General features: G+C 37.4%; 1 protein-coding gene across 2 annotated transcripts in view; it reads left to right on the forward strand.

Annotated features, from left to right (window-relative positions):
* Window positions 1-329: 329 nt before the first annotated feature.
* Window positions 330-22,605, forward strand: part of MIGA1 (mitoguardin 1) — a 77,400-nt gene continuing 55,124 nt past the window's right edge. For both annotated transcript variants that reach the window (XM_069478109.1, XM_069478108.1), the window contains exons 1-4: window positions 330-406; window positions 3,238-3,351; window positions 19,108-19,285; window positions 21,660-21,796. In XM_069478109.1, the coding sequence (XP_069334210.1) occupies window positions 3,253-3,351; window positions 19,108-19,285; window positions 21,660-21,796 (414 nt within the window). In that variant the 5' untranslated portion in view covers window positions 330-406; window positions 3,238-3,252. The remainder of the gene's footprint in view (window positions 407-3,237; window positions 3,352-19,107; window positions 19,286-21,659; window positions 21,797-22,605) is intronic.

The following is a 22,605-nucleotide window of genomic DNA, read 5'->3' on the forward strand; positions in this document are numbered from 1 at the left end:
TATAAATATTTTTTCTTTTAATAATGTATGAGCAAGTCTCTGTGCATTTTTCTGGGGAATGGCTCCATAGTTTTCACCAGATTCACAATCCGTCCTAGATCCCCCAAAAGGTTAGGAACTACGATAATAGTTCTTTACATGCTTGTAAAAGAATGCAATTATTCCATCTAGTTCTCACGTCCATCTGAAAAAAACGGGAGACTCTACCCTAAACAAAAATGGCAGGAGCTGCTTCACACGCAGCCCCTCACGCGGAAAGGCTAGAGGGCACCTCCACCGTCTCTCCACAGCCACACTCCTGACCCCGGAAGGACTCCGCCTCCCGCGGCCAGGCTGCCGCTCAGCGTCGGGCTGCGGCCGGGAAGCAGGCGTGGGCGGGCGGGCTGTACCTGGCCTGGAGCTCCAGGTACGTAGGTGGCGGGACGGGCCGCAGCTCAGAGTGGGGTCGCCACGTTGTTGGGCCAAAGGCCGCGGGGCGAGGGAGGCGCAGGTTCCAGCGCTGGTTTTAGCGATCGGGACTCTTGAGTTCCCAGTGGGGCAACGGAAAGCCGGAGGCTCTATGGCAATACTGCCCGGCACCCGCTGTGTCTTGTCTGATGGCAGAAGCTGAGCAGGGTTGGGTATGGTTCGTACTTGGATGGGAAGGCGGGAGGGCCCCCACGCCGGAGGGAGGCCCACAAGGGGAGCGCTGAATTGGGGTGAGATTTTCCAAGGCTCTGAGCCCAGGGAGGGTCTGGGCGGCCGGGCTGGGAGGAAGCCCCTTTTCTGGTCCTCTTGATTAAGGAAAAAAAGGAAGACTGCAGAGGATTGTACGGTGAGGGGCTGGGGGAAGAAGAGTGCTGGAGCCGGGGCAGAAGGTGAGGTCCGATGTTCGGCTTGGATGTCAGTGGTTTTGAGCAGGGAGTGGTTTTTGGAGATGGTAGATTATGCTTCTTTGAAGGTGCTTGCAGAGAATAATTTATCTTGGCAGTATTGTGGCGTCGGGTTCTTCTGTGAAGTTATTAAACAACTGTTTTCCGGAGGGAGGACTCCAAGAGATCTTGTTCTTGCACGGACCTTTAAGACCTTTATGAGTATTATTTTATTTTTGTTGCAACGAAGCATTTTTGCTCTGTTTAAAGTATCTTCTCAGAGTTTGGTTGTATAGATTTATGATTCACGTCAATTTTTTTTTGGTATTTCAGACTTTCATTCTTGGTTGGATTATAAAGTCAAAGTTGTAAAATTTTAAGATGTGTAGGAAGCAAATTACAAGGCCAGGCACGGTGGATCACACCTGTAATCCTACCATTTTGGGAGGTCGAGGCAGGAGGATCCCTTGAGGCCAGGAGTTTGAGGTTGCAGTGAACTGTGATGATGCCACTGCACTCCAGCCCCAGTGACTGCATGAGATCCTTTCTCAAAACAACAACAAAACACCAGCAAATTCTATTTAAACACTTATTTTTAATTCATAAGTGGTTGAAATGTTGAGAAGCAAGTAATATTACACAGGACAATATTTTTGGTAATGTTTTAGACTCCTACAAATTTGAATAATCATGATACTGCCTTCATGTTGGTTTTAATTATACTTCTGAAAGCAGCTGAAATGACAAGTTTCTAAAAAGTTATTCAATTAATGATGGTTAAGTTTGCAGTCAGCATCCTTAGTGATTTTAAATGAAAGGGAATGGGATAATTAGAATGCACAAAATGGAGATTTGTCAAAATTCTTTTAAGAAAACCACTGCAGCAAATTGAAGTGTTTGCTTAAAAATCTGGAATGTTCTATTTGTGGTGAAAAATTACTTTGGGTGAATTACTCTTGATATATTTTTTTAAGTGCAGTAGAATAGATTGCTTAGTGATCTAGAATCTATTTAATTAGTAAAAATGTTTCAGCATGGTGGTGTGCCCCTGTAGTCCCAGCTATTCAGGAGGCTGAGGGTGGAGGACTACTTGAGCCCAGGAATTTGAGGTTGCAGTGAGCTATGATGATGCCGCTGCACTCTAGCCCAGGCAACAGAGCGAGACCCTGTCTCAAAAACAAAAACCAGAAGGGAGTAGTCTACTGGAGTCTAGAAAAAGAAAGCATGGAGATATATGCAGAAATAAAGGACCTAAGGAAAGTACAGCAAATGAGCTTTTATAGAGGGATTGTTGGTAATTTTAATTTTCTCTTTGGTAATATAGAGCACTATACCAAGAAAAGAAATACTGAATTTGGTAGGCATAAACATTCTGGTTACTGGAGAAGCCTATTGTCTTGTGCACCAGAGATAGTTTTCAGGCTTTTTCTTGGTGGGGATGAAATATTCCTCAGGACCCTTTGATTTCGTGCCCACCAGACAATGCTTTTGACTTAATAGTTCAGCTTCCTACAATATTTTAATTTCAGAGAGGGCATGTTTTAAAAGCATGTGTAAATAATTGGGTCACTAAATAGTGTATTTCTTTATTATGCACGATTTAATTTGTAAACTGATTTATACATCGGTACCATGTGAATTTGTTTAGTGTGTGTTCAATTGGGTACACTGATAAAATTGAGTTTCTGGCTTTACAAAGCAGAGACCCAGACCCTGAAGCATTACATTTCTATCAAGTTTCCACTACCTTAAGAATCTCTCTTTGAGTGATAGCTGCTTCCTATGTAGATATCTGACTTTTCTTTCTTTGGTTGCAAGAGAATTAGCATGCATTAAAGCAATATCAAAATTATATAGCATATATGTGGCATTTCTTTTATGATATTTAAAATTGGACAGTAGTAAAATAAATGCATGAGTCTGAGGCTCCTCTCCAGCCCCAGGAGTCTGTTCCAGATTCCATTCGGCGACCTCCCCCTGCCCCCCTCCTGTTATATGAAAGAAATGAGTAGGAAGAAGTAGATTTTAAGTTAACTAATTAAAAGCTGATACATTTGGGAGCTCTCTGAATCTTTTCTGGTTCTGAGTGCTGCCCCCCCCAAAAAAAAAAAATAAATAAAAGCTGATACATTTTTATTTAACCAAAAAAAGAGAAGATCTGGAAACTTGTAATTTTCTAGGAATATTTACTACCTAAACTAAAAGTTTAAATCTAACTTTTGCTGCTTTGGTGATTAATAAATATAATATCAGCTCAAGTGTAATATCATGAATAATTGACTGCCAAAAAACACTGATAGAACGAAGTTTTCAATTTGTATCTTTCATTGGTAAAGTAACCAGAAATCTTTGTGGCCAATATGTTTCTATGTTTCATTTAATGAAGGTTAGAAGAGGAGTCATGTCAGAAGAAACAGTAAGCGAATCACAGTTTTCCTTGAAGACAGCGGCACTAAGAGTGTTTGATCTTCCTCTGTCTTGGTACTATTCTCTCTCCCAGGTAAATAAAAGAAGCAGACACAAAGTTGAATAATAAGTTTATTGATCAGAGTTGTTTTGTTTGTACTATTTAAATTTAAATTGAGGTTTTTATATGACACATTCAAATGTTTGTTAAAGTAATTTAAAACCTACTTGTTTTTTATTTATTTCATGGGATCTTGTTTTCTTAGTTATCATGTTTATAACTCTTTAAAGGGGATTGCATTACTTTAAAAAAAGTTCCCATCTTAAGTGAATTTACACTGTCAATTACAATTATTTTCAGTGAATTATGTTATTCCAATAAACCTGTTCTCAATATTTCAATCCTTTTTATTTTGGTAAAGTACACATAACATAAAATTGACAATTTTAACCAATTTTAAATGTACAGTTCATTAGAAATAAGCACATTCACATTATTGTGCAACCAATCTTCAGATTTTCTATTTATTATTTAGTTTTGGTAGGCTTAGTGTTTCTAGGAATTTGTCTATTTAATCTAGGTTATCCAATTTGTTGGTGTATAATTGTTCACATTATTCTCTTATAATCCTTTTTATTTCTATAGAATCAATAGTAATGTCCCTACCCTCATTTCTGATTTTATTAATTTGGGTCTTCTCTCTTTTTCTTCTTAGTCCATCTAGCTAAAGGCTTGTCAATTTTGTTGATCTTTTCCCAGAGGCATCTTTTGGTTTCATTGATCTTTTGCTGTTGTCTTTCTGTTCTGTTTCATTTATCTCTGCCCTAACCTTTTTTATTACCTTATTTCTGCTAGCTTTGGGTTTAGTTTGTTCTTCTTTTCTAGTTCCTTAACTTGTAAAGTTAAGTTGTTGATCTGAGATCTTTTTTATATTATAGTATATGGTCTTAATTGTGTAGTCTTACATTCACATGTACGTTAAATACTAATACATTTAAATTTGATCCAAGGAGAATATTTTCTTTTTGTTAATAAGGTCGTGCAAGTTTATAAAACATAATGAAAAGTAAAGTGTTCTTAATGCTATTTTTACAATTCATTTTATTATCGAATCTTTAGCATCCAAAATGAAGGAGCTGATATTTTCCCTGAATCTCATTTGGTTTCTGTGAGCACGAGAGGGAAAAACATAGAAATGGGAAAAAATAACAATTGGTAATGAGTGTAGTAGAGATATTATTGAAGAGAGGTACTGAAGAGAATAATTCAAGTATGTAATATGTTAAGTTTTGACACGCACATAAAAATATATAAATATATATGACATCATCACCACACTCAAGATGATGAATATCCCCACCATCTCCAAGTTTTCTCATTTGCCTTTGTCATCTCTCCCTCTGCACCTCCCTGTCCAGCTCCCCTCCCCTGCTTGTCCTCAGGCAGCCACTGATCTGCTTTTCATCACTGTAAATTAGTTTGCATTTTCTAGAATTTTATATAAATAGAATCATATAGTACATACTCTCTTTTGTCTGGCTTCTTTCACTCATCCTAATTATTTTTGAAATTTATTCATGTTATTTTGTGTATCAATAGTTGATTCCCTTTTTTTCGCTGTTCAGAGACTAGCTTTATTGAGGTATGCTGTACATACAGTATAACACGTACCCATCTTAGAGATACGTCGTCTTAAATTTTGACATGCATATACCTATGTAGCCACCACCTCCATTGAGTTAATACTTCCAGCATCCCGTAAGACTCCCTCATTCCCTCAACCATACTCTCACCCTAGACTCAAGGAATCATTGACCTTTCTGTCACTGCAGGTCAGTTTTGCCTCTTTAAATTTCAAATAAATGGAATCATACAGTATAAACTCAGTGCGTTTGGCTTCTTTCACTCAGCAAGAGATTCATGTTTTTGCACATAGCAGTGATCTATGCCTTACTGCAGAGCGGCATTCTATCGTGTGGACGTACCATGGTCCATTTATCCCTTCAGCTACTGGTAGACAATGTGTTTCCACTTTTTAACTATTAGAATAAAGCTCCTGTGATCATTCTTGTACAAGTCTTTGTGAGGTCATGTTTTCATTTCTCTTCGGTAAATATCTAGGAGTGGAGCTGCTGGGTCATAATGTAAGTGTGTAAAAAGCTGCCAGAGTAGTTAGAAAGTGACCGTACCGTTTTCTACTCCCAGTGGCAATGTATGAGAAATCTGGTTGTTCCATGTCTCTGCCAACAGTTGGGATGGTCAGTCTTTTTAATTTTAGCCATTCTATTGGGTATGCAGTGGTATTTCACTGTGGTCTGAATTTGTATTCCTGTAATGACTAACGATGCTGAGCATCTTTTCATGTCCTTATTTACCATTCATATATCTTCTTTTACAAAGTATCTGTTCAACACCTTCTGACCATTTTTTAAATTTAATCTGATCATCTTACTGATTTGTAAGAATTCTTTTTACTTTTCTTTTCTGGAGACAAGGTCTCACGCTTTGGCCCAGTGCAGTGGTACAGTCCTAGCTCACTGTAGCCTCAAACTCCTGGGCCCAAGTGATCCTTCTGCCTCAGTCTCCTGAGTAGCTGGGACTACAGGTGCATGCCACCATGCCTGGATAATTTTTTAATTTTTTTGTAGAGATTAGGTCTTGCTGTATTGTACAGGCTGGTCTCAAACTCCTGGCCTCAAGTGATCCTCCCACCTTGGCCTCCTAAAGTGCTGGGATCACAGGCGTGAGTCACCACGACCCACCTGTAAGAATTCTTTATGTATTCTGAATACGAGTCTTTGATCAGATATACCTATGACAAATATTTTCTCCTAGTCTATGGTCTGCATTTTCACTTTATGTCTTTTGAGAGTAAAAGTTTATAATTTTAATGGAGTCTAATTTATCAGTTTTTTTCATTTATGGTTCAGGTTCTGCCAAACCCCAGCTTCCAGAAGTTTTAGCTTTTATGCATAGGTCTATGTGCCATTTGAGTTAAATTTTGTGTCCAGTATGAGATAAGTATTAAGGTTCATTCTTTCCCACAGGTATCCTGTTGTTTTACTATTGTTTGTTGAAAAGACTGTCTTTCTCCCATTCAGTTGCTTTGACACTTTTGACAGCAGTCAACACTATATTGCTAAATTATTTCTGAGTTTTCTATTTGGTTCCACTGATGATATGTCTGTCCTTATAGCACACCTCACAGTCTCAATTAAGGCAGCTTGTAGTGTGTCTTGAAATTGGTCAGTGTAAATACTCTAACTTGTTCTTTTTCAAAATTATTGTGGCTGTTCTAGGTACTTTACATTTCTATGGAGATTTTAGAAATCGGTTTGTTGATTTCTATCCAAAAAGCTGCTGAGACTTTGATCGGGATTGTGTCAAATATATGGGTCAATTTGAGCAAATTGCCATTGTTAACTAAAAAAAAACTAACAAGGTTTATACTTTGGAAAAAGGAGAGCTTTATTTTTTATAAAGGATAGCAATCTGTTGGGTGGGCATTTCAGCAGGCTGGGAAACACAGCTTCATCCAGAAGCCAGGCACACGTGTTTCAAAGAAGAAAAATAAGGGAACAGGATTTTATACTGAGTAGGGCAGTCAAATATATATATTCAACAAGCTATAGGAGGAGTCATGAATATTTATAAAGGGAAATCATATATTTGTAATTGTGTTTCATATCTCTCCTATCCTGTCATGGCTGGGAACTCAGTTTTAAGGTGTTTCTTGGGTCCCCTTGGCCGAGAGGGGTCTATTTAGTTAGCAGAGGGCTTAAGATTTTATTTTCAGTTTACACCATCTTATTGAATCTTCCAATACATAACCATGGTATGTGGTCTTTCCATTTTCTGACATACAGCTCCTGGAATCTCCATAGTGATAATAGTGTCTTTTGTGTGCTATTGAGTTGACTGGTGGTTGGCACCCCTGGGTAGTTTCCGGATGGGGCCGGTCACGGGAAAGACCAAGGCAGGATTAGATGGTTGGGGCTTTCAGCCCTATCCCTCAGTCTTCAGGGAGGGGAGAGGGGCTGAAGGTTGAATGGATGCCAATGGCCGATAATATAATCAATCATGCCTAGGTAATGAAACCTCCATGAAAACGCATAAGAACAGGGTTCAGAGCTGAATGTGTGGAGGTACCCAAAGGGTGGCGTGCCTGCAGAGTGTGTGGGAGCTCTACCCCGCTTCCCACATGCTTCACCCTATGCATCTCTTTCATCTGGCTCTTTGTCTGTATCCTTTGTAATATCTCTTAAAATAAATGAGCAAATGTAATGAAGTGTTTCCTTGAGTTCTATGAGTCGCTCTAGCAAATGAATAGACCCTGAGGAGGGGACAGTGGAGTCCTATTTCATAGCCTCCTGGTATCTGAAGTGGGGCCCAGTCTTGTGGGGCTAAGCTTTCAACCTGTGGGATCCGATGCCAATTCCAAGTAGATAGTATCTGAACTGAGTTGAGTTATAGGACACCCAGCTGTTGTCCCTTGGAGAGTTGCTTGGTATGTGGGGAATCTCCCCACAGCTGGTATCAGAAGTGTGTTGAATCTGTGCCTGGGTGATAGGAGAGGGGAAAAAGAGTTTATTTTTTCCTCTGACAATCTCTTTCCATTTGTTTATATTATTAGGTCGTCTTTAATTTCTCTCAGTTACATCTTAGCTAATTCCTTTTTCTTGCTGAGTAGTATTCCATTGTATACTTATACTGCAGTTTGTTCACCTGTTCACCCGTTGATGAACATTTGGATTGTTTTCTTTATTTTTAATTATAAATAAAGGTGCTAAAAACATTCCCATTCAGGTCTTTGTGTGGACATGTGCTTTCATTTCTCTTGGGTAAATACTTAGGAGTAGAATGACTGAGTCATAAAGTAGGTATACATTTAAATTTTTAAGAAAATCCCAAACTTTTCCCAAATGTGATTGTAACATTGTTACGGCCAGTCTTTTAAATTTTAGCCATTCTAATACAGGTGTGTAGTAGAATCTTACTGTGGTTTTAGTTTACGTTTCCTAATGACCAATGATGTTTGTTTTCATGTGCTAATTTGGCATCTGTTTATCTTTTTAGTTGATGTATCTATCTAAAGCTTTTGCCCATTTTTAAATTGGATTTTTGTTTTCATATTAAGTTTTGAGAGCTCATTATGTGCCCTGGATAAGGAAAGACCTATATCAGATATTTGATTTGCAAATATATTAATTTCAATCTGTGGTTTGTCTTTTCACTCTCTTAACAGTACCTTTCAAAGAGCAGACTTTAATTATGAGGTCCAATTTATCAACTTTTTGATTTTCAGTTTTTTAATGGATCAGTCTTTCGGTGTCCTGTCTAAGAAACACTTGCCTAACCAAAGGTGACAAAGATTTTCTCCTATGTTTTCTTCTAGAACTTCTACAGTTTTAGGTTTTACGTTTAAGTCTGTAATCCATGAGATAATTATTGTATATGTTATGAGGTTCTGATTGAAGTTCCGTATTTATTGCATATGGATAACCAGTTTTTTCCAACACCAGTTGTTAAGAGACTAACTGAATTGCTTTTGCACCTTTGCCAATAATCAGTTGTCCATAGATGGACATTTATTTCTCCCTCCTGTTCCATTGATCTGTTTGTTTCTCTTTGTGCCAGTATGACACTGTGTTATCTACTGTAGCTTTTTAAGTCTTGAAATTAGGTAGTATTAGTCCTTCAACTTTGGTTTTCTTTTTTAAAGTTGTTTCGGCTATTCTAGGCCCTTTTGTATTTCCATACGAACTTTAGAATCAGCTATCAGTTTCTACCCAAATTAAAAAAATAAAAAAAACTTGCTAGGATTAGCACTGAGACTTCATTGAATCTGTAGATTAATTTAGGGACAATTGACATCTTTATTGAGTCTTTTGCATATAAATGCATTACATCTCTCCATATATTTGGATTTTCTTTCTTTTCCCTCAGCAATGTTTGCTAGTTTTCAGGGTATGTCTTTCACATCTTTTGTAAGATTTATTCTTATATATTTCATATTTTTATGCTATTGTAAATGGTATTTTTAAATTTCAATTTCCAATTGTTAGTGTGTGGAAATAGGAATTTTTATATATCGATCTTGTATTCTACAACTTTGTTAAATTCACTTATTCTAGTAGCTTTTTGTAAATTCTATATTTTGTGTATAGATCATGTGTTTTTGAATGGTAATAAATGTTTTTATTCTACTAATACATTATAGTTTGAAAGCTTATGTTCAGTTTTTCATTTTTTAAAATACTTTTATTATGGAAAATTTTCATCATACAAAATAGAATAGTTTAATGAACTCCCATGTATCAGACCCCCAGCGTCAGTGGTTACCAACTCATGGGCAATCTTACTTCCTGTGTTCTCCTTCCCACTTCCTCCCCTTACCCTCTCATTGAATTATTTTGACACAGATCCAGTACTTCATACCATTTCATTTGTAAATATTTCTTTGTATCTCTTACCTCTTAAAACATAACTACCAAAACATTACATCTTCCTAAACCAATAGTGATTCCTTAATATTATCAGCATCCAGTCAGTGTTTACATTGCTACCGTTATCCTATGAATATTTTTTGTTTGTTTTTGTGGAATTGAGATAGTTCTTAAGTCTCTTAGGTGTCTTTCAACTCTTGGATCTTTTTAATCTGTAGCCTCCCTCTCCATTGTTTGCATTTTCTGTGGAAGAAACCAGATTCTTTGTTGTGACAAGATATTGTTAATTGCATTCTCTTTTCACTGTATTTCTTATGAATTGGTAGTTAGAGCAGAGTGTCAATCAGATTCAGGTGATTTCCCTTCCCCCCCAAAGCTAGATCATAGGAAGTACATATGTCTGATTGGCTCTCTTTGTGATGTTTATGACCTAGGTCTTTGATGGTTATAGTCTAGGTATGCCAATTCAAGGTGACGTCATTCTTTTCTTCCTTTATAATTTATTAGCTAGAATATTTCTATAAAGAGAAACTTTGTGTTATTAACTATTTTGTTACTCAGATACAGCTTGCATAGAAAAGGCAGAATAATTGTTTGATTCTTTCCTATTTTTAAACCGGGTTTTAAAATAATGGGATGGTTTCCTAGTGTCCTTCACAGCAGATCAATGAAGGTTTTAAAAAAATCATTCTGGATCGGGCACGATGGCTCGTACCTATAATCCTAGCACTCTGGGAGGCCAAGGCAGGAGGATTGCTTGAGCTCAGGAATTTGAAAACAGCCTGAGCAAGAACAAGACCCCATCTCTACTAAAAACAGAAAAATTAGCTGGGCATGGTGGCACGTGCCTATAGTCCCAGCTGCTCGGGAGGCTGAGGCAAGAGGATCGCTTGAGCCCAGGAGTCTGAGGTTATAGTGAGCTTCGATGGTAGCATAGCACTCTGCCCAGGGCAACACAGCCAGACTCTGTCTAAAAAAAAAAAAAAAAAATCATTCTAATTTCATGGATTTAATGGTATTTGATGTTTTAAACAATTGCATTTTATTTATCCTTATGTATTCTCAAATGATCTCAAGCACCTATTCAGGTTGGCTCCTAAATGCTTTTGATACAACCCTGGTGATAGCTTCTTTGCTCTCTGGTATAAATGATACAGGCTTATCCTGCTCCATCCCTGTAATTAGCCACTTTTCCGAGGAACCCTTTGGTGTAAAATAATATTTAAAGACAACAAACTATCTAACATGAGTTAATTCAGAGTAAATTGAATGGCTGTGTGAAGGAAAACAATCTCCTCATAAAATTCTTCCAAAGGTTCATTGATTTCAGTTAATCTGGATTAGAAACTGTGCTAGTACAGCTTTATTTAAAAAAAAAACTTTTATTTTGAAATAATTATAGATTTATAGGAAGTTGCAAAAATTACAGAGAGTGGCCCAGTTCTTCATCCAGTTTTCCCCATCTATAGTTTTGTCATTTTAAGAATACTGTAGGCTAGGCGCGGTGGCTCATGCCTGTAAACCTAGCACTCTGGGAGGCCGAGGCAGGTGGATCGCTTGAGGTCAGGAGTTCGAGGCCAGCCTGAGCAAGAGCGAGACCCCCGTCTCTACTAAAAATAGAAAGAAATGATTTGGACAGCTAAAAATATATATAGAAAAAAATTAGCCGGCATGGTGGCGCATGCCTGTAGCCCCAGCTACTCAGGAGGCTGAGGCAGGAGGATTGCTTGAGCCCAGGAGTTTGAGGTTGCTGTGAGCTAGGCTGATGCCACAGCACTCTAGCCCGGGCAACAGAGCGAGACTCTGTCTCAAAAAAAAAAAAAAAAGGAATACTGTAGAACTTCGGGCCCCAACTCCCTGCACCTGAGCTCCCCGCCTTAACAACCCCCCCCCCCATGAAAAATTGTCTTCTGTGAAACTTAGGAACCTGGACCCACAGCAGGAGGTGAGCAGCAGGCAAGCCTTCATCTGTGTTTACAGCCACTCCCCGTCGCTCACATCACCGCCTGAGGTCCACACCCCATCCCCATCACTTTGTGGAAAAATTGTCATCCATGAAACCAGTCCCTGGTGCCAAAAAGGTTGAGGACTGCTGCATAGAGTGCCCCTCAGTTGAGTTTCTCTCATGCTTTTTCTTTTTGTATTCCTTTTTTTAAAGAAATAGCATCTTGGTTGCCCAGACTAGAGTGCGGTGATGTGATTGTAGCTCACTGTGACCTCGAACTCCTGGGTTTAAGGGATCCTCCTGCCTCAGCCTCCAGAGTAGCTGAGACTACAGGTGTGTGCCACCATGCCAGGCTAATTTTAAAAATCTTTTTGTAAGGATGAGGTCTCACTATGTTGCCCAGGCTGGTCTCAAACTCCTGGCATCAAGCTATCCTCCCACCTCAGCCTCCCAAAGTGCTGGGATTACAGCTATGAGCTACCATGTGTCTCATGTTTTCTTAAGATTGGGTTAAAGTTATACATTTATGGCAAGATATCACAATATCAGGGCATACATGATGATTTCTGTATGCCTTGTTACTGGTGATAGTAACTTCGATCACTTAGGGAGTTTTTCCTCTGTTTTTCTCCTTTGTATTAATAAATAATAAATTTGGAGATAGATGCTTTCAGATTATATGAATATCTTGTTTCTCCTTAAATTTTGCCCACTGACTTTAGTATTTATTTAGATCTTGCTTTCAGAAGTTATTACCGAAGTATTTATTGGTGATTTTCTGTTTCTATCATCCCTTCTACATTTATTATTTGGAATTGTTCCATAAGGAAGGGTTGTTTCCCTTCTCCCCCTTTTATCTATTTATTCAGTTCTTTATTTATATCATTTTGAATATTTAATTTATTTGGGGGGTTATAATCCAATACTATAATTATTTGTGCTCAAATTGTTCCATCTTTGGCTATTGGGAGCTCTTTCAGGGTTGCTCCTATGTCTTTTTGACAGTCCCTCCTTTTTTTTTTTCTTTCTTTCTTACTTTTATCTTCCTCCAGGTTCATCTTGCATTTTTTTCTGCCTGAGTTCTGGAATCAACCACTTCTCCAGAGAGCTTTGGTTCTCTTTAGTGGAGAATGGCATTTAGAAACTAAGATCTGGATGCCAGGTGTGTACTTTGCTACCGGGATGTCACTGTTTCTAGATCCTCTTAGGAAACAGGGCTAGGAAATATGTGAATGCATACTAATCCATGTATTCAAAATCAGCTCTATTTCTGAATTTATCTCTCTGCATATACATTTTAAAAAGAAAAAAACCCAACAAAGCATGAATTCCTATTGATACTTCCGACTTCAGTCTAGTAACAGAAGTTTCATTTTAACATTCCTCATTTGTTTCTCCAGGGGTGAGACACTTTGTTCTCATTAACTACAGTATATTATCTATAATATATTTATTTTCTATAGTATCTTTTATACATACAGTTTCAGGATTGCTACCCCCATAACCCTTTGAGAAACAAATTTACCATGTTTATGTATAGATTACAATGTTTATGTATAATTGTTTTTGTCTTTGTCCTTACAGTATCTAGTCAAAACATTGTTACTTAAGTCAGAGCCTTTCTTCCCCACCCTCTTCAGTGTGTTTATATACTTCATTTGTAACACAGTTTATTTGTCACAGTCTGTGATCCCACATCCTGGTTAATTTTTAAAAATTGATATATAGTACAATCTGTTTTTTTATTGTGTTAGTGCTAGGGTTTTGACAGATGAATGATCATGTATCCATCACCGTAGTACCAAACAGAACAGTTCTGTCACCCCCCCCAAATTCTCTTGTGCAGCCCCTTTGTAGTTACCTCCTAATCCCCTAACCCCTGGCTACCATTGATCTCTTTTCTGTCCTATAGTTTTGTCCTTACCACATTGTCATATAATGGTGGCTCATGCCTGTAATCCTAGCATTTTGGGAGGCTGAGGTGGGAGGATCTCTTAAGGCCAGGAGTTCAAGACTAGCTTGAGCAACATAGCAAGACCCTGTCTCTACAAAGTATAGAAAAATTAGCTGGGTGTGGTGGCACACATCTGTAGTTCCAGATACTTGGGAAGCTGAGGCAGATGGATCATTTGAGCCCAGGAGTCTGAGGTTGCAGTGAGCTGTGATGATGCCACAGTACTCTAGCCTGGGCAACAGAGTGAGACCCTATCTCAAAAGGAATTATACACTATATGATCTTTTGAAATCAGCTTTTTTCGTTTAGCATAATACATTTGAGATTCATTCACATTGCTGTATGTCTGAATAGTTTGTCTCTTTTTATTGCTGAGTAGTATTCCATTTCATGAATATAACAGTTTCTTTATTCACATGTTGAAGGACATCCAAGTTGTGTCTGGTTTTAGATGATTATCAGGGCATGCAGATTTTCTCTTATGTTTTCTTCTAGAATTTCTCCCTTGGATTTTCTTTGACAAAAATAGGTTGACTATATTCATGTGGATTTCTTTCTGAACTCTCTATTCTGTTGCATTGATCTTCATGTATTCTTTCACCAATACCACACTGTCTTGATTATTGTAGCTTTGTAGTTATATCTTGAATTTGGCTAGTGTGAGTACTCCACCATTGTTCTTTTTCATAATTATTTTGGCTATTGTAGTTCTTTTGCCTTTTCCTAATTTTTTAAAAAATAAACTTATCAATATCTACAAAAAGTTTTTCTGTTTGTAGGCTTTTTTTTTTTTTTTTTTTTTGGTGGAGAGACAGGGTCTCATTGTTGCCCAGGCTGGAGGGCAGTGGCATGATCATAGCTCATTGCAGCTTCAGACTCTTAGGCTCAAGCAAACCTTCTGCCTCAGTCTCCTAAGAAGCTAGGACTTACAGGCAGACACCGCCATACCTGATTATTTTTTCTTATTTTTTGTAGAGACCAGGTCTTTCTATTATTGCCTAGGCTGGTCTCAAATCTCTTGGCTTCAAGCAATCTTCCTGCCTCAGCCTCCCAAAGTGCTGGGATTACAGGCGTGAGCCACTGTGCCCAGCCTGGGTTTTTGATTAGGGTTATTTTGTTTATATAGATCAAATTGGAGAGAAATGAAATTTTATAATCCATGAATATGGTGTATCTCTCCTTTTATCCTCTTTGATTTTTTTTTAATCAGTGTCTTGTTCTTATCTAGCACAAATTATTTTAGATTTAGCTCTAATTTTTTTCTTTTTCTTGGTTCTGTTAATAAATAGTATTGCTTTTTAAACTTCATATTCTACTTGCTTATTGCTATTATATGGAAATACAGTTGATGTATATATATTGGCTTTGTGTCCTATTATCTTGCTTCGCTTACCTACCTGCTCTGGGAGCTTTTTTGTAGATCCTTTGGAACTTTCTATATAGACAGCTGTATCAACTGTGAATAGTTTTATTTTTTCCTCTCTAATATTTATTCCTGTTTCTTGACTTTTTGCACTAGCTAGTACTTCTGGTATGGCATTGGTGAAAGACATCCTTGCCTTGTTCATGATCTTATGTGGAAAGCATTTAGTCTTTCACTATTAAGTATGATGTTAGTTACAGGGTTTTTTTTTTTTTTTATAGATGTCCTTTATCAGATTGAGGAATTTCCCTTTTGTATTGGTTCCCTAGAGTTGCCATAACAAATGACCACAACTTGGTGGCTTAAAACAACAGAAATTTATTCTTTTACAACTGTGTAGGCTGAAATCATACCATAGAGTATTAGAGTAGGTAGTCAGTTAGGTATGAGCAAGGGAGGAAGGAAGGGAAAAGTTAGTCGACTGGCTTGAACAAACAGCGCTTGAATGAACAGGCCTACGGAGAAGAAAATAGCCATTGATTTCCCAGCATTGCACAGGTTCAAAGTGACCTTCATTTATATCACAATTGTAATACGTTAACATTCTGGTTTTACTCTCCTTGTGGGAAAAACGGGAACCAGGAGTAAGAACAGGATGAACACTGACTGCCCAGCCTTCTCTGACTTCAACAAATGAAAACAGCGAGTCCACTCGCTCAATGCTTCTTGGGTATGGCTCTGGGTCCTGGTCCTCAAATGTGACTCAGAATAAACCTCTTTAAGTTATTTTACAGGAAAGAAAATTGTCCTGCTGACAAGGAAAAAGAAAAAACAAAACAAAACAGCAACTGCTCGGGGTTCAGGGCAGTTGCTCTTTTCCAGCCTTCCCATTCCCTTTCTTGGGGGTGCACTTTTGCTTTGCACAAGCCTTTCCTAAGCCTGTCTGCTTTCGCTTAATAAACTAGCCACCATCGCTCGGTTGTGCACATCCTGAAATTCCTTTCTACGATATTGGCAAGAACCATTACACCGGTGATAAGAGGAGCCACACTTCCTCTGAACCCTTCTTTGCCTCTTCCAGCTTCTGGTGACTCGAGGCATCCTTGGCTTGGCAGTGTAACTTCAGTCTCTTTACGTGGCCTTCCCCTTTGTGTCTTTATGTGTCCTTTTTTATCTCTTACAAAGATAATCTCATTAGATTGAGGTCTTATCAATCCAGTATGGTCTCTTCCGTATTCTTACCTTAATAACATCACCAAAGACCCTATTTTCAAATATGATCACATTCTAATGTTCCAGGTTGACATGAATCACACTGGAACGCTATTCAACCCCCTATACCTTCTATTCCTAATTTGCCCAGAGTTTTTTAAAAATCATAAAGGGATGTTGAATATTTTTAAATACTCTTTTTGTATCTGTTGATGGCTTTCTTCTTTAGTTTGTTATGGTAAATTCCATTGACTGATTTTTGAATGTTGAACTAGATTTGCATTCATAGGATATACATACCACCTGATCATATATATTATTCTTTTTATGTATTGCTGGATTTGACTTGTTAGTATGTTGTGGAAAATTTTTTATATCTATCAATGAGGGATATTAGTGTATACTCTATAGTTTTATTTTTTTGTGATATCTTTGTCTGGAACTAATAACAATAGCTCCTGACTTACAATTTTTTGATTTTACAGTGATGCAAAATTATGAAAATGTTGACATAATGTACAGTATTGAATAAATTACATGAGCCATTTAATATTTTATTATAAAACAGGCTTTGTGTTACATAATTTTGCCCAATGTAGGCTATGTAAGTGTTCAGAGCATGTTTAAGGTAGGCTAGCCTAAGGTATGACGTTCTGTAGGTTAGGTGTATTATTAATAAGTGCATCTTTAACTTATGATATTTTCAATTTATGATGGGTTTATTGGGATGTAACCCTAACATAAGCTGAAAAGCATCTGGATTGGCTTCATGACATAATTGGAAAGTATTCCCTTATTGTATGTAATTGATATTATTTCTTCCTTAACTATTTGGTAGAATTTGGCCTTCAGTTTTCTTTATTGGAAGGTTTTAATGACATATTCATTGTTTTAATAGATACATAACTATTCATGTTATCTGTTTTTTCCTGAGTGAGTTTTGATAGTTTGTGTCTTTCAAGGAATTTGAATTTATGGACATAGAGTTCGTTATGGTAATCCTTTTCAAATCTTTTTTATATCTATGAGGTCTATAGTGATAACTCCTCTTTCTTTTCTGATTTTGGTAATTTGTGTCATCCTTTCTTTTTTTCTCAATGAGACTTGCTAGAGGTTTGTCAGTTTTATTGATTGCCCCCGCCAAAAAAAAAAAAAACAAAAAACCCTAGCTGTTGGTTTTATTGATTTCTGCTTTAATCTTTATAATATTTCCTATCTCCTGCTTTGGATTGAATTTGTGCTTCTTTTCTTAAATTCTTCAATTGAAATCTTAGATTACTGATTTAATATCCTCTTCCCTGCCCCCTCCTTCCTCCTTTCTCCTTCTTCTCTTCTTCCTCCTCCTCCATAGGGTCTTGCTCTGTTGCCCAGGCTGGATTGCAGTGGCACAATTTCACTCACTGTGGCCTTGGACTCCTGGACTCAAGTGATCCTCCTATCTCAGCCTCCCAAGTAGCTGGGACCATAGGCGCATGCCTCCACACCTGGCTAATTTTTAAGTTTTTTGTAGAGACAGGGTCAGGCTGACCTTGAACTCCTGGGCTCAATTGGTCCTCCTGCCTCAGCCTTCCAAAGTGCTGGGATTACAGGCTTAAGTGCCTGCCTACTTCTTCTTTTTTAATGTAAGCATTTAGTGATACAAATTTCTCTGTAAAGTTAAAGCTGCACCCCACAGTTTAAGGCTTTTGTCCTTTAGTGGGAATAGAGGAAAAAGGTACTGGTTCAGCTTCATGCCTCCACAGAAGCCGCTGTTTCCCTCTCTAGTTCTTGTACTATTAGGGAGACTTTCTTCGGACTCTTTCAGTCTTTTCTTTGAGTGCCTCGTGTGATTCATGAAGATAAAACATCCAAAATTTGCAGCACTTCTCCCTATCTCTCAACAGTGTACACCCAATCTCTACCAATTTTTCAGACCCTGCTAGCTGACCTCTTCTTACTTACATCTTGCTGAATCTTGTCTGTGTAAACCAATGTTTATGTCTTATCTCTCCCTTCAAATACCTATCTCCTTAGTTTAGGGTCCAGTTGATTGCCCTCTGACCTCAGTGTTCGGATGGGGTCAAGAAAATTTGAAAAATTGCCATTTGTCTGGCTTTATTTCGTTTTTGGAGGTTGGAAGTGACTCTCTTTCCAGCTCTCTACATCCCAAGCCTTTGGCTTTTAGAGTTCCTCTGCATTTTAGGTGATTAATAGTGTTTGTCTCCCAAGAGAAGGTTAATAATCACTATCGTTCTGATGTTAGTACTTAGTACTTGTATAACTGTATTTATCACACTATAGTGTAATTGTTTTCCATCGTATCTTTTTCTACTATTAGTTAGCACACTGCTTGAGAGAAGATCTGTTACCTTCATTATGCCCAGTGCTTTCTGATTAGTAGTAGGTATTCATTATATGCTTGCTAAATAGAATCACATTAAGATTTTAATTCATAGCACAGCCCTGGTACCTTGTAAAATTCTGAGTAAATATTTTTGAATAATTTGTGAAAAAATGACTTATTTCGACAGTGTTTAGAAATCAATTTAACTTCTATTTGCCCGAATTTCCAGATAGTTTTAAAAAAGGCTCAGTTTAAAAGTCTGATTTAATCATTCTTGTGATTAAAAATCTTGCTGTGATTCAGACAGGAGATTCAGTTGCATGAGTTAATCATTAGTTGCTCAAAAACTGTTAATGGGGGTGAATTATTTTGTGCTCCTATTGACTTTTTAGGTAATATTGTTTACCTGAGAACTTCAGAGCAATGGGTAATAAATTATTACATTTTAAAAAATTTCTTAAAATCAAATTGGGCTAGCTGTTACTGGAAGAGTGAAATCATATTCTCTTGATAGTATTTAGAAACAGGTTAAGTTTAGTTCTTATATCCTTACTTTAAGTGAACAAATAAAAGAGATTTTTTTCAATCTAACTGCATCTTTTCCAGATCAAATTTTCACCAGTAGCTAAAAAGTTGTTTGTGGTAACAGCGGTGAGTGCTATATCTGTAATTTTTCTGGCCCATCACTTTAAAAGAAAACGTGGAAAAAAGAAAGGAAAACCATTACCATGGGGACCAGAGAACCTCATCCTTGAATACACTAAAAGAGCAGCTTCAGACAAAGGTATGTGGAAATAGCTGAATTAAGTCTACAAAAATAATCTTATGTGTATGTCATAACCGGAGTGCAGTGATTTCAGTGTTTTAGTCTCCAAAATTTTCTTCCTTATTACTTAACTCACAAGTAAAACAGATTCATATTAGAAAGATTAGAAAACATAGATAAGCAAATAGAAAAAATTAAAATCACTTGAAATCTGCTACCTAGAAATAATTACTAATACTTTTGTCTATCAATCCATTTATATTTGTATTTAAATATCATATTGAGACATAAAATTTTATATACGATTATATATTTTAAGTAAAATTATGATCATTTTGTAGCCTGCTTTTAAAATATTTGACAGTATATAGGAATGTCTTTCTAGGTCAATAAATATATCTCTGTGCTATCATTTTTGTAGTATAATTAGTCTAGTTCTTGCCACTAATAAAAAAATTTTTAAAAGAATAATATAATTAGTGTTAAGTTTAATTTATTTAATTATTTCCCTATTGTCCCTGTTAGGATGTTTGTGTTTTTCTTTTTTTGCATATACTTATCTATTTCCTTAGTATGTAATGATCTAGAAGTAAAATTGCTGTCCTTTAAAGCAGCGTTCCCCAACCTTTTTGGCACCAAGGACTGGTTTCATGGAAGACAGTTTTTCCACGGACTAGGGATGGGGGGATGCCGTGTGTGTGGGGATGGCCAAGGCGGTGGGATGGGATGTGGTGCAGAGCTCAGGCGGTGATGCCTGGCCGTTTCCTGACAGGCCACAGACCGATGATGGGCCTTGGCCTGGGGGTTGGGGACTGCAGCTTTAAAGGACCTGTAATTTTTGTTGGAGATATGGTACATATTGTCAGATTGTTTCAATAAAAACAATTTCTTGAGCATGCTGGGTTTCTTAGTTTTTGCTGTTTAGTGTATGGTATGCTTTTGTGATTCATCAGTCCAGCAAATAATTTGAAGAGCTGCTATATCATGCCAAGTATAGTGAACATTACAGCAGTAATGATGGCTAATCAGTTACTGAGATTTTTATTAAGTCTCAGCTGAGTGCTATATATTTAGCGCTTTATTTTTTTTTTTCATTTTTTGTTTTTTATTTTTATTTCTTTTGAGACAGAGTCTCACTCTGTTGCCCAGGGCTAGAGGGCCGTGGTGTCAGCCTAAGCTCATAGCAACCTCAAACTCTTGGGCTCAAGTGATCCTCCTGCCTCAGCCTCCCGAGTAGCTGGGACTACAGGCATGCGCCACCATGCCCAGCTAATTTTTTCTATATATTTTTAGTTGTCTGGTTAATTTCTTTCTATTTTTTAGTAGAGACGGGGTTTCGCTCTTGCTCAGGCTGGTCTTGAACTCCTGACCTCAAGAAATCCTCCTACCTCGGCCTCCCAGAGTGCTAGGATTACAGGCGTGAGCCACCATATCCAGCCTTTAGTGCTTTATTTAAATTTACAACAATCCTGTGAATTAGGACTATAATCCCACACTATTGTTCCCATTTTCCACATACAGAAAATTGAGATTTGGAAAAGTTGACTGATCTGTCCAAGGTCATTTAAGTGCTGAGATTTGAATCCACGAATGGGTTAACTGCTGCATTAAGAAAAACTAAGACATGATGTCTGCCCTAGAAAAACAGATAGATGGGTAGAGGAAAGAGAAGTATGAAAAGCTAATTACAGTCTGGACGTGGTGGCTCACGCCTGTAATTCTAGCACTTTGGGAGGCCAAGGTAGGAGGATTGCTTGTGGCCAGGAGTTTGAGACCAGCCTGAGCAACATAATGAGACTCCATCTCTAAAAAAAAAAAATAGAAAAATTAGCTGGGCATGGTGGTGCACACCTATAATCCCAGCTACTCAAGAAGCTGAAGCAGGAGGATTGTTTGAGCCTGGGAGTTTGAGGTTTTACGTGAGCTACACTGATACCATTGCACTTTAGCCCAGGAAACAGAGTGAGGCTCTGTTTTTAAAAAAAAAAAAAAAAAAAAGAAAGAAAGAAAAAAGCTAATTATAACATTATGCAATATGGAAAAGGCTTACATGTGATTGAAAGGAAGTATTTATATTTTGTTAAATTTACAATTTAAAGGTTCATAGTTGCCAGTATTTTTACACTGATTATAAGAGACAATTCACATACCACCCTAATTAATCAGGTGAATGTTTTACTCTTCATTTCAGCAGCAGAATTTAGCAGTGTTAAAAACATTATATAGAGGTATAAATTTTAATAATGGTGTACATTTAATCATTTACACAACTGAGTGAAGTGTTTTAAAATCAGAAGCTTTCTGAATGAATATAATATGAACTTTAAAATTTTACGGAAAATTTAGCATTGAGGTTATTGATACCTTTAATATTAGTATGTTTGTTTGACAGGGTCAAGTTGTTCCAGTAGTAGACAGAATTTGACATTATCTTTAAGTTCCAACAAAGACAAAGGATCTCAGTCTTGTAACTATGTTAATGGAGGACTTTTCAGTAAATACTCAGGTTCTGCACAGAGTTTGGCCTCCGTAAGTAAAGAAATAATATTTTGTTTATATTTGTTTATCTGTCTCTTGTGATCTATTAGTTAAGTGTCATAAACTTAGAGTTCTTAGTATGGGAAGAACCTTAAGAAATCATCTGGTTGAATCTGCTTTCTTCAGGCAAGTAAGTATCCTTTTGCTAAATGTTCAGCCAATTTGGTTCCAGGTTTTTTTGCGTATGTGATATGATCCCATGGGTCCAAGGAGAGAATGGTGTTGATGTGGAAGTAGTACATCAAAATTAGATGTTCTGCAAGAAGCTGGACAGTGCAGCCAGACTTTGTGCTGGGTCACAGTAATCACTTGATGAGTCTCTTTAGGTAAAAGTGTTTGGCTTGCTGAAGCCACTTAGGAAGTTCCTCACTTCCTTCTTTGGAGCATTAACGTAGTGTTGACTGACAAGCAGAAGACCTCCCTTCTTTTTTGGAGCATTAATATAATATTAATATTAATTGACAAGGAATGAAGTTAGTATTTGTTTAAATCTAATGTAGCTTAAACATTGATTTAAAAAGTAGATAGGACATGTACTTGTTACTAAATGCAGAACAAGCATAAGAATGTACACTGAGAACCAGGTATGGTGGTGCATGCTTGTAGTCCCAGCTACAAGCTTGGAATAGTAAGGCAGGAGGATCACTTAAGCCCAAGAGTTCTAAATTCTAGGCCAGCCTGGGCAACATAATGAGACCCTGCATTGTTAAAAAAAAAAAAAAAAAAAAGAAAATGTGTTCCTGATCCACTAAATTCCCCTTCTTGGAGATAAACAACATTGACAAATTTTCTTTTTTTTT

This window comes from Eulemur rufifrons, chromosome 8 (genome assembly GCF_041146395.1).
Source record: "Eulemur rufifrons isolate Redbay chromosome 8, OSU_ERuf_1, whole genome shotgun sequence".
In the NCBI taxonomy this organism is placed as follows: Eukaryota; Metazoa; Chordata; class Mammalia; order Primates; family Lemuridae; genus Eulemur; species Eulemur rufifrons.